The 12737-nt window shown below is 50.6% G+C and overlaps 1 protein-coding gene across 5 annotated transcripts in view; it reads right to left on the bottom strand.

Moving 5' to 3' along the window:
- Nucleotides 1–12737, bottom strand: part of Phactr3 (phosphatase and actin regulator 3) — a 219832-nt gene that overhangs the window by 57879 nt on the left and 149216 nt on the right. For all 5 annotated transcript variants that reach the window (XM_021152545.3, XM_021152538.2, XM_029474384.2 and 2 more), the window contains exons 4-5: nt 9405–9587; nt 859–1068 (exon numbers count right to left, since the gene is read on the bottom strand). In XM_021152545.3, the coding sequence (XP_021008204.2) occupies nt 859–1068; nt 9405–9587 (393 nt within the window). The remainder of the gene's footprint in view (nt 1–858; nt 1069–9404; nt 9588–12737) is intronic.

The following is a 12737-nucleotide window of genomic DNA, read 5'->3' on the forward strand; positions in this document are numbered from 1 at the left end:
GTAGAGGGGGTTGGAAGGGATTAGGGTAGGATAAAGATTGGAAGGGTAGTGGATATAAGAACCTAATAAAGTAGTCAAAAAAAAGTAGACCCACATGTGTGGTGCCTGTCCACAGAGTAAGCGGCTTCACTGAGCTGGGCTTTGCTCTCTAGTGTCCACTGCTTCCAAGGGAGTATGTGGGAATGTGCTCTGAAAATTAGCCAGTGATAGCCTGCCTCCCTGTGAGGCTGAGGTGCCTGGCCCTGAAGGCTTGGTGAGTAAATGTTGACTCGGCAGCGAGTCCCCTGTGAGGCCAGGGCTGCAGGTGAGAAGGTGAGGATAGCACAGGGGTTGATGACGATGGGGTCTTTTTCTGCCCAACTGTGTTGCCACAGGAAGGGTCAGTGCTGACTCCTGGCTCTCTCCTGATGCATAGATGGAGCTGTTGTGAAGGAGAAAATGGGCATTCGGGGGCATTCATGGGAGCAGCAGAAACACTACAGACAACCATGTGTTAGCAGAGAAAGTGCCACCCGGAGGGCTGGCTGTATACTCTGGGTTCAGAGTCTAGAAGATTCCCCCTCTGACTGTTACAGGACCCTCCCCTCTATCAAAGAGTGTCCAAGCAATCTGCAGTCAACAACTATGGCCTTCTGGGAACTCTTTTTGTGGCCTGCAGGGCCAGGGTGCTGAGGCAATGACAAGAGTCAGCCTGGAGCTGGAGTAGGCATGATGGTTTGAAGATATGGATGGACGGACAGATGGACATGTGGAAAGACAGATGGACAGATGAATGGATGAATGGATGGATAGATAGGTAGATCAATGAATGGATGGATGGGTGGATGGATGGATGGATGGGAGGACAAGCAGACTCACCTGTGACATTTTTTGTGGCTTTAGAGCTGGCCTTGGGTGGCGGGGTGGGCAGCAGTGGAGGGCTGGGGAGCTGGCTCGCAGATCTCTCCAGGGATCTGGGAGGACTGTCCAGAGAGTCAGACCCAGCTAAGGCTTGAGAGGGCTCATCAGTGGTGGGCAGGAGGCTGCCAGCGTCTGCTTCTTCCGCAGTGGATGCAGACGGTATATTGGCTGGTTCGAAAGCAAAATGGAATAATTAGAGGAGGCTGCCATAGCATGGTTAAGAGAGAACAAGACCTGGGGACAAATGGTATCTTGTCATGATGGTGGGAAGACACTGATTCTCCATGTGTGGACTTAATTACCTTCACATCCAGTGAACAAGAGACCATGAGAAATAGGGAGTCAGGAAGTCACTTCAGGCACAGGTGACCACGTCCCTCCTCATTCAGTAGCCTGGGCCCCTCACACTTGCAAGCATGCCATATTTTTTTTGTTTGGGTTTGGGGGGTTTTGTTTATTTTTTTGTTTGTTTGTTTTTGTTTTTTGAGACACGGTTTCTCTGTGTAGCCCTGGCTGTCCTGGATCTCACTCTGTAGACCAGGCTGGCCTCGAACTCAGAAATCGGCCTGCCTCTGCCTCCCAAGTGCTGGGATTAAAGGCGTGCACCACCACCGCCTGGCTAAGCATGCCATCTTGATAGATTCTAGAGTCAGAGAAGCTGGGTGTGCACATTGGCTTGGCTTTGTACTAAACCTCTGTGTACATCTTACTTGTAGTGACTTACTGATAGTGACCCACATCAGTGGTAATGCCCTCGTACAGGACTAGTTCAAGGTTTTAAAGGAAGGGGCAATGAGGCCATGCGTGCTTGTGCACACCTGCTGTCTCAGGGGATCCCAGGTTTGGAGCCAGGCTAGGCTACACCATGAAACTATGTCTCAAAATCAAGAGGAGCAGGAGTAACAGCTTCATCAAAAGGCAGGGGTGACATCTACACTAACGTCTGGTACATCGAGACCCTTGTGCCAACAGCTGTGATGTTTCTGTGTGGGTAATTGATGCCCTATCCCTGGCATACAAGTCTAGGAGAGAAAGTAGAGTCGGGAAGATGGGACTTCCAGGAAAGGCCAGCCTTCCAGAGCCCTGTCCTCTCTGCAGTTGCTCATCTGTGAGTATCCATTGACAGCTCTATTTTCTCCTGGCCCACCACCAGCTTCCTCTTGCTACTCTTTATAAACCAGCACAGGCTCACTGTCATCCCAACAGTCTTGCATCCTCTGCTCAGCTTCCTGCTTCCTGAGCCCTGGGGAAGGTCCCCCTCTGGATGAAACTACTACCCATGTGCTTGGGTCAAGAGCTATAGAAGATAGTGATGTGGAGGACACATCTGGAAACCTGTTCAGTGCTGGCCCCCACACTACGCAGGATCAAGCCCGGGCCTCTCCTGCAGGTGATTGTTTCCGGACTCTGTGCACATCTCCAGCTGCTGGCATGATCTCTCTTCTGAAGCTTTACAGCAATAACTGAGTCCACCAGACAGTAGGAAGCATTTCAGCTTTTTCAGTGTGCACATACCTCCTATCCTTCCCCTTCAAGAGGTAGCTATCTCCCTCCATCACACATGGACAGCTTCCTGTCCTGACAGCACAAACCCAAGGTGCTTCTGGAAGGCACTCGCTGGGCGCACAGCTGCCTAGGAGGAACTCCGTCTCCAAGAGACAGGCTGGCTCCAAGCTCTCAGGCCCCCGAGCACTGTCCGTGGTGCTGAAGGACTCTAGCTTCCTGGAGAGCATCCAGGGAAACTCTGGGCTCTTAGTACCCGCCCAAGCATCTGAGAGACACAGCTGGTCCCTGTGTGTGCACCATGTTGCAAGTTCTAACTTTTACACAGTCTTTTCAAGTTCATCTTGGGTATGGGGTATGCAGCCTTTATGTTAAGGGTTGGCTGTCCCAACCCCCCATGAGTAAAATTCCAGAAGGCTTTGCAGAATTGACAGCTCTGGCCATCCAAGTGACCATGAGCCGAACCTCAGGCTCTGTGTTCTTGCCTTGTGTAGATGCATGTGAAAACACGATTTTTATTTTCTCATGATTTAAACTGTCCCCAGGAGTGTCAATGGCCAAGAGAAGTTTTCCTTTTAAAGATCTCTGGACACTGCAACAATCATTCTACCCTGTTAATTATAATGTTTGGTACCTAAGGCCTTCATTTAATTTTTACCCTGACAATACTAAAATAAGCATTCTGTATTTGTTGAGGTAAAAAGGGTCAGGAGCGCTAGGTGAGAATGGAGATGGTCCATCTTCTCTTAACAGACACAAATGCGATGGCTTGTTGGTCTTCTGCGTCTTGTAAATCACACAGGGTGGTAGATGACCTGTCCCAGAGCCCATGCTCACAGGAATGGAGAGTGGGCTTTGGGACACACACTCACTCTGCCTGTTCTCACAGTCATGTAGAAGACATGCTACTACAGTAAGCATCTGCACAGGGCTGGATGTGCCCACCCTGCTCTGGCTGGGTTTGTATGACTCCCTGTCCTGATTACTGCTGGGTAAGCATGGTCTCTGGGAAGCAGCTCTCAATGGAGGGGAGGCATGATGAGGCCCAGAGGTGTCTGGGGACATGAAATGCTTGTCTGGCCTGGTCACTGGAGGCTCCACTAGGAGAGATGAGAGCTATGTTTTGGCAGGTAGATGGGTCTCTTCCACTTAGGAAGGGTCTCTTGTCCTTGATACAACATTGTAGTGAGAGACAGGCTGAGCTCCACAGCCCCTCCATGGCTCCGGTGCACTCTCCTGGCCCAGGCCTTGGTCCTGCAGAGTGGGAACCCAGATGGGCTAGCTTCACCCTCTGAGACCTGGTTTCCACCCACAGTCTAGATGCAGCATCTTGACTGGACCCTTGTTTTCTGTCTGGGGCACTGCCACAAGGAGGGTCAACATGGAGACAGGACAACCTGAGCCTGGGGCTCCGGTGATGGATCAGACAATGGGGTCAGTGCACATCTGTCTGCTATGCTGGAGCTCCATGTGGGACCTGCTTGAAAAACCCCAACTTGGGCTAGTCTCATGTCTCTTTAGGTTATGGACAGACCTCTGTCTGTCTGTCTGTCTGTCTGTCTGTCTGTCTGTCTCTATTTTAGTAACTTATCACATGGAAAGCAATACAAACACTTCTGAACTCGTGTGCTAGCACCTTTGCCCTGCTTTAGCTATATCTCTGCAGGCCTGCAGTCCCAGCTACTCTAGAGGCTGAGGCTGAGGCTGAGGCAGAGGAATCACAAGTTCAAAGACAACCTGGGCTGCAAAGTAAGTTCAAGGCCATCCCAGGTAACTTATCAAAGCCATGTCTCAAAACCAAAAAGGAAAGAGGGCTAGGGATGCCAGACCGTGGTAGAGCACCTGTCACCTGTCTAGCATGCATATAGCTATGTATGAGTTTGATCTCCAGGACCACAACAATAAATGCATTCATGCAAATAGACTCATCTGGTGACCCTGTCACCAGAATTATGCCTCTACACTCTGACACTATTCTCTCGTCTACCTGGGAAGTCTGTGTCAGCCCCTCATCATGGCCACCCTGCTAAGTCCCTCACTAACCTCCAACTCTCCTCTTGGCTTTTGGCTCCCATCCTTCCCAACTACTCTGCCCTTAGTTCAGTGTTCTTCCTGGGCTCTGCCCCCTGTACCCGCCCCTTAACAGCAGCAACGTGGGCTCTGGCCTGTGTCTTCCTCCACAGACACTGGCTAGTCACTCCCAAGCTTTGTCCTCTGGCTTCAGCATCCATCCAGCTTCCCAGTGGATGGGTCCTCAGAGGCCCTCCCTTTCCTCAGAAGGTCAAACAGGCAGAGGCCACACATATTCTCACCCAGCTCTGTTTTTTGCTGTTCAGCTATTGTACCCAGGACCTTGATGGGCAAAGCAAATGGAGGCTTATACCAGAGGCCTTTTTCTTCTCTGTATATGCTGTGTACACACACAAATGCATGCACTGAGGGTGGGGTGGGGGCGGGGCAGAGCTTGACAGCATGTCTTCCTCTATTGCTCTCTGTCTCCCCTTGAAACTGGAGATTGCCATTTCACTGGCCAGTGAAGAGTCTCTAGATCCTGTCCCTGTCCTCCACAGCCCTGAGTTGCAGACACATGCCACAGCATCTTCCTTCTATATATATAAGTTCTGGGGATCCAAACTTGGGTCCTGATGCTTGTGGATCAATCACCGGACCCACTGAGCCACCTCCTGAGACTTCCTTTTGCCTTTTATTCTGGAACAAGACATCACTGTATTGCTTTAGCTTGCAATCCTGCTTTAGCTTCCCTAGAAGGTGGGATGACAACTCTACTCCTTCACATAGGGCTTTGGCCAAACACTTGGCTAGTCATGTAAGCCCTGCCCAGTCTCTTCCACTCTCACCCATTGTCCACCACACAGCTGAGCATGGAGAGATAGGATGCAACGTGGAAAGGATGGGGCAGGAGTGTATGCACTGGTGGCTGGTGGGCCATGTGGGACTTGGCCAGGGGAAGGCTGGGGCTCTGCCTCTTCCTGTGCTGTGTCAGTTCCACACCCCTCTTCCTCAGAGATGCCACATGTCCCCATAGAGAGCTACCCAAAGCCTCCAGGGACATGGTTTATCTGATCTTGGCCAGGCTTCCTTCTAACCTCCAATCCTCCTAAACCAAACCATGCCCTAAGTCAGAAACTAAAAGTTTCTCTGCCAGTAGATGGCCAGATGGCAACTGCTTTCAGCAAGGATTACATGGGCTTTGCCACAATTATAGCCTTTGTTGGAATTGGAAGAGAAAGCTCCAGAAGGTCCGGCCAACCCAAACAGCAAAACCTCTCCTGGCTTCACACCAGGGTGGACATATGGCTACCTCTCACTCTCGGCACTGCTCAGTAGAACAGTGCCCCCACCCATGGCTTAGCCATAGCCACAGGCGGCCACTGACAACCAGCAAGTAGCTAATGTGATCCAGAGGCCTGAAGCTCAATTGTTTCTGGCTGGCTGGTCACATGACTTAGTGGCATGCACTGAACAGAGGTTCTCAGTTCCCTGAGGAAGTACTAGGGTCCTAGGTTCACCACTGTAACCAGTGGGAGGTAAGAGGAAGGGGCTAGACTTGGAGAAGGACTGGTGCCTAATATCATCAGCCCTGATACAGACACAAGCCGCAGGGAGGATCCTAACTGGAGCCTACAGTTTGGCAACTTTTGCTCTAGACCTCAATAACAACCAACATCTAGAATATTCCAGAAGTCAAGTAAAGATTTACCTTCTGAATGGCTCCAGTTTGGTCTGTAGAATGTTCTGGACAGGATCAAACCCAGACTCTAATATTTGGGAACTCTGTGGTCTTGGGAAAGCCACTGCTGTCTGCTGACTCTGACAGTGTTCCCGCCCTCCCAGGCTCATTGCTTGAACACTTGGTCCCTAGCTGTGGGTGCTATTTGGAGAGGGAATAGGTACTCTAAGGGGCAGGACTTAGCTAGAGGTAGATCTCTGAAGGACATCTCTTAAGGTTTTCAGCCTGGCCCAGCTACGTGTCAGTGTCTTCTTCCTATACTGCTGCTGAACTAAGAGGAAGCAGAACACCCTGGACACCACAGAGCTGGCCGTCATCATGCCTTACCTAGCTTGATGACACACCCTCACACCCACCATACTCACATGCCCCTTACACCCACCATATTGACATGGCCCCACACCCATCATGATGACACACCCCACACCCACCATGATCACACGCCCCTACAGCCACTGTGATAACACACCCCCACATCCACCATGATGACACGCCCCCACAGCCACCATGGTGACCCGCCCCACAGCCACCGTGATGACATGCCCCCACACTGTCAGCCCAGGTAGCCTCTCCTCCTGAACCTGCTGCTTGTTGAGTACTCAGCCACATGATGAGTAAACCAGGGGACTTGATCTCTCTGGGCCCCATTCCTCACTTAAAACACAGGATGTTGCAAGGCCACATGAACATGCAGGGCATGCTCACCAACACCCTTCTTTTTAACTAGGGCACTCCTGGGAATGCCTAAGCCCAGACTTGCAGGACCCTGAGCCATCCCACGCAACTCAAATGCTGCTTCCTCCTGGACTCTTTAGATCATGAAATCAGGAAACATAACCTCCCCAAACAGGAGAGCTGGATCAACATGGACCTCCAGCCAAAGGAAGGTGGTAGCCTGCCTCTTTGACAGTGTCCACACCCTGGATGTTGCAGTATTCAGACAGATTTCACTCCTTCTGCACACACACACACACACACACACACACACACGACATATGCGACATACAATAGACATGACATGTACACATGTACACTAGCATGTATTACATAGATGCACATACACACACACAGACAAATCCACATTTACAAGCAGGCATATACACTTGTGTGCGACATGCATACATGTGCACACACACAAGGGTGGGAGCTCTTGTGTTTGTGTGTGGTGTGTGTATGAGTCTTAGGCCAGGTTAACCTTGTGCCATACTCAGCTTAGGATGTCTGCCCAGCAAGCTCCTGTCTCCTTTCCATCATCCTCGGGATTATAAGCACCCATAAAGACACCATGGGGAGCTTGCCCGAGGTTAGCGGGGAAAGCTGGGGGATTTAATGTCCGCATCATCTGTACACCTGAGAATCCAGATTTCTCTGCTGTCAGGTGACATCTGTTATGAAATTAGCTCAGCACAGAGGGACAGGGCCCAGATGCAGTTGCTCCCTCGGGTACTGAGCAGGACATGGGACAGTAAGGAGAGCTGACAGGTTTGCATCAGCATCTGGTCCTCCCGAGCTGGGAGAGCCACAGTAGCCTCAAGCTTTACTCACTAAATATAGAGACCAAATGATAGAACATAGGCTCAACCCTTCAGCATCCACAGGAGGAAGCAAATCCAGGGACCCAGTGGGGCTGTGACTAGATGGCTTAAAAGAAACAGCATGCCTGGGCGCTGCGAGTGACTATCCTCTGAGAGAGCTGGGCAACTGCCATCTTAGGAGAGTCAGCCATCCTGGCGTTCTGCTTACTAATGGAGAGGTGGGAAGGAACATGAGAACCTCACTTGATACCCAGCCACTCCCTACTGCCCAGGTGCATGTTGTACTTACCAGGTGCACAGCAGGTGGTTGGTGGCTAAGGGGACCAAGCTTTGGAGTCTCAGAACCCATATAAATGCTGGTGGGTGTGGTTGGTGTCTTGCCTTGTGAGGCAAGCCTGCTATAAAGAACAGCTCTGGGTTTGACTGGGAGACCCTGCTTCAAATTATAATGTGGAAGAGCGAACAGATTAGATTCCCATTATCAAACTGAGGCCTCCACATGCACCTGCATACACACACACACACACACACACACACACACACACACACACATATGCACACACCACACATACATATACACACCATATACATACAAACACACCATACGCACATACACACACAGACATACTACACATACATATATACACTACACAGACACAAACACAACACACATAAACACACATGCATGCAAACATACAAACACGCACACACACACACACATGCAAACACACCACACAGTAAACACACAATACACATATACAAACACACCCCACCACACAAACATACCACACATATACACATACCACACATGTACACACACACAAACATACCCCCCCACACACATATGGAAAGAGACAGGAAAAATGAAAAACTCTCAAGACCCAGGGTAAAAGGTCCATATGCCATTGGCGCTAACTTTTGAGAATGAACGTAGCCTGTGGCGATGCTTTCTACCTGTTCACATCCACAGTCAAGTCTCTCACATCCCCAAGGGAGGACTCAGGACCCACATGGGGAAGCTGCATCTGCTCAGCCAAGGAAAGGAGACACCTACATCCCTCAGACCCACACACGAGCCAGGCGTCTAACTGACCACAGCCCAGAGATCAGTAGTTATCAGCTATGTCCCTTGTCACTCTTTGCTGGGCTTCCTGCTGGCCTTGGGTTGGGTTGCCAAGGTCCTGGGAATCATGTTACCAAGCATCCTGTCTACTCTGTTAAAACAAAAACACCAGCCCAGCTCCCACTCCTCCAACACCGACTACTTGCAAACATGGTACCAAGTTCCTATGTGCTCCAGAAAACCCCGACGCTGCCCCTATAACTTCTCCCATGTAACAGAGGACCCCACGGCCAAGCCACAGAGGAGCCTCACTCAGAGCACAGCACAGCATGGCTCTCCCATCATACACACCCTCTCTGGCATCACTCAAGGGAAGATGTCATCTGCTTCAGGATTTGGGCACTGCCCCAGGGCACACCCATTTGGCGTTGACTGAAATGCATATGTGCGTTTGGTTGACTTCAGGGGGCTTGTGGCAAGAGGTCATCATGGCTCTTTTAGATCCCTCACTCCTCCTCCACCCAGGAACAATTTAGGTCTACCGGCCATGAGACTGAAGAAGGCAGAACTAAGATACAGCAGTCTTGACAGTGGAGTGACTGGCCAAGCCCTTGGTGGGGAGTGCTCAGGCCACTGGGTCTCCATCTGGTACCTGTATCATCCAGATGAGCATCGGAGGACAGAAGCTCATCCTGGGACACCTGATCTGTTCCACTGGCCGAGGGGCTTCCGGGCTGGACGCCCTCCGAGGTCAGTGTCTCCTGCTCGCCAGCGGACGGCTCACTCTGCGCAGGTTGGGAGCCTTCCTTGGGACTGCATGCCTTATTTTCAGAATCTGCAAAGAAATTCAGCCATCAGCCAGACTGTGCCTCCTTCCATGCTCTTCTTTCATGCAAGAGGCCCTTCCTACAAAGGGTGTCATGGATGGCTTGATGTGGTTTCCCATGCTCTGCTGGAGTCCCTCTCTCTAAGCTGTATTTCCAGAGGAGCCTGGTACCCTACCTGTCATGGGTCCATTCTTCCCATGTATCCCTGTACTCTCACACCTGTGGGAAATGGGTGATTCCCCCACCAACTCTCATTCCTTTACCACAATCCTGTATGGTAGCCCTGCCCAGCTCTGCATCCTCCTTGGGGCTTATCTGATCCGTAAGACTCATGGACTTGGTGAAGAAGTAGCTTCAAAATTCTCTCTGCCCCCACTTGTTCCCTTCTAACAACAGACCTCAACAGCTGGACCAGGACCATCTGACACGTGGTAACAGATGTTCACTGCAGGTACCCCGAGGTGCTAGGGTTACTACATAGCGACATTGCATTGGGGACCCCAGTGCAGTAGGTGGGTGGCTGCAGCCATTCATCTCTGTGCCACCAGTGACTGTCAGTCACCTATGTGTCATAAACTAGAGTTTATGAAGACAGATGCTGCCCTTTGATCCAGATGGCGAACATTCTAAAGACTTCGGGAGATGGCTTATGGGAGCAAATGAAACCCAATAAGGATCAAAGGATGGAGGGAAGCCGAGTGAGAATTTGCATAGCAGCCTTCCCAGGATGAGGGACTTGCAGCCTTTCATGAGGCTTCAGGAAAGCCCAGACCCTTCTCCCGAGGCTCAACTGCTGAGGCATCTGAGGGTTGGTCCCTGACTTGTTGCTCTTAGGAGAGCCCAACCTTTTGAGGGCCAGAACTGAAACAGGGACCCTAACACAATTGGACCATAGGAGTAAACTCTTCCTAGGAAACCAGGCTGGGAGGGAAAGGCCAAAGCCATGGTAGCAGACAGGTTCACTTCCCAGGGAGGAGAGAACCTTGTTTTGGTGGTTTATCTCACAGGTAAGTCACCTCATGCGTGGTTCCTGCCTCCATTTCATCTTTCCTATAAAATTATGGCACAGATACAGGAATAGCAGAGAGGATGAAAAACTTCCTGCCTCTGAGTTTGGGCCAAACTATAAGCCTGAAACGTACTTGATAGCTTGGGCTGACCAGCCAGCCTTTCCTCCCCTGTGCTGGGTTCAAGGGATGGCTGCCACACCTAGCTCTTTACCAACTGAACTATCTCCTCACCTAAATAAACCAGTCTCCCTTTGCCAATATCTGTCACCTAATTTCTTCTGGAATACAGGGAAGCTGAGGCAGTAGGTTCCTGGACCCCTCGTGCCTAGTAACAAAATCATTTCTCAGCCACACAGCTAGCTCCAGGGAAGCTGATCAGAATGTCCCTTCTGAGATGCCAAGTCTGCTCGGATGGAGGGCACTCACACGTTCTCCCACAAGAAGCTCTTGGTCCCTGACTTACAGAGACAGGATAGAGTGTGCAGTGTGGTCTGCAGAGATTTCTTAGCCCTGGCCACACAGGGTGCTGTCCTGGCTGTAACCTCCCATGTGCTTCTCCACAGGAGTAGAGGATCAATTTATTTCAAGGTCAAAACCCCCTTTTGCTAGCCATTCTAGCCACCCACCTACTGCACTGGGGTCCCCAAAGACTGTTCACTTGATCCCCATATCAGGACAGAAGCTCACCATCTTTCTAACACACATCCCACTGCTACCTATCAGAACCTTTGTTTTCTTGTCTACAATGTGGGACCAGTGTTACTGCAGGCTTTCTTGCCTTTCTGTAGTAAGAAATATGCTGTACTCTAAGGTAAGTGAGCTGCAGGTGCCAGGTCTCCTTGCTGCTGGTGTGGTTTGTGAAGAGAAAGCCAAACAACTGGCCTCATCCCTATGTTAATAGTAGCCTCAAGACAGCACTGCTCTCTCTCCCTGAGGGTTCTTTTAGGCCCAGGCCCAGGCTTCCTGCCTGATCTACTTCTGTCATCTCTCAGAAGATCTGAAATTGACTTCCTGCTTACGCTCTCTCATCAAGGTACTTCCACCTCCATAGGGGAAGAGCTGAAAGGCTAGTCTCACCAGAGGTCTCAATATCTATGCCTGGGGTGAGCTCCTCTTTGGGCCACAACCCCTGCCCTGAAGTTCTGGCAAGTCTAGTTGCCTCTTCTAGAGGCAGACCCAGCAACAAAAATTCCAGAATGACAATACCCTGCTGGTCCACACAGTACATACATGCTGGTCTACACGGTGACCAAGCACTGCTGAACACATGGCCTGTTCTCCCCTGTGGCTTCACAGAACCCCAGGACCAGAGGGAAGTGGGCTCTGGACTACATTCGGCTTCTGGCTCTCACTGTCAAGCTATCCCTGGGCCAGAGACAAACCCAGAACAGCCAAGGACATAGAATCAGATGTCACCAAGCTCAAGACTGTGTTTTTAGTTCCCTGTGACTGACTGGCTTGCTGGTTCTTGACACACCTCTGTGACAGACACTGTTGCCAGGTTCCCTCAGGCAGTGTGAAAATGTCACTACCCTTGAGAGATCACATGACATGATGCTGATCACCATGAAGGGGGCATCATGAGGCTCTCTGGAATCTGAACACTGATTAAATCCACATAGTTTCTATGTGGTAATAAGGCAGTATGCAGTGTGTGTGCTCCTGTGTATGTATGTGTGCATAAACATGTATATATGTACAGACATCCCACAGAGTGCCCATGTCCTGTCACTGCATGCCTGTTCTATGTTCATATGTGTTGTCTGTGGAAGGTGTGCTCACTATGGTTACTCAGTGAGACAGTTGTACAGACAGACAGGAGGGCCAGATCTGTAGTCACTATCCAATCAGGACTGGAGATTTGAAAGAGACACTCTTGTCCCTCCATTTGGCTGACAATGCTCCCTAAGGAATTGGAATTCCCCCAAGAATCTCATACTGGGAGGAGGAGATGGCTGAAGTCTGTGCCAGCTGCAGGGGGAGCAGCTTGTTAGACCACCTTGCTGGAGAGAGAATAATGGTCGTTGCAGCCACACCCTGATGGCTTTGCTGTATACCTCCTGCCTTTTGTTTAAACCTAAATCTCCCTTTAGGACTTAAGGATTCACTGGGCATTTCTGTCCTCCCCACTGAATAAACCTGGTTTTC

This window comes from Mus caroli, unplaced genomic scaffold (genome assembly GCF_978045245.1).
Source record: "Mus caroli unplaced genomic scaffold, Mus_caroli_1 scaffold_2, whole genome shotgun sequence".
NCBI lineage: Eukaryota > Metazoa > Chordata > Mammalia > Rodentia > Muridae > Mus > Mus caroli.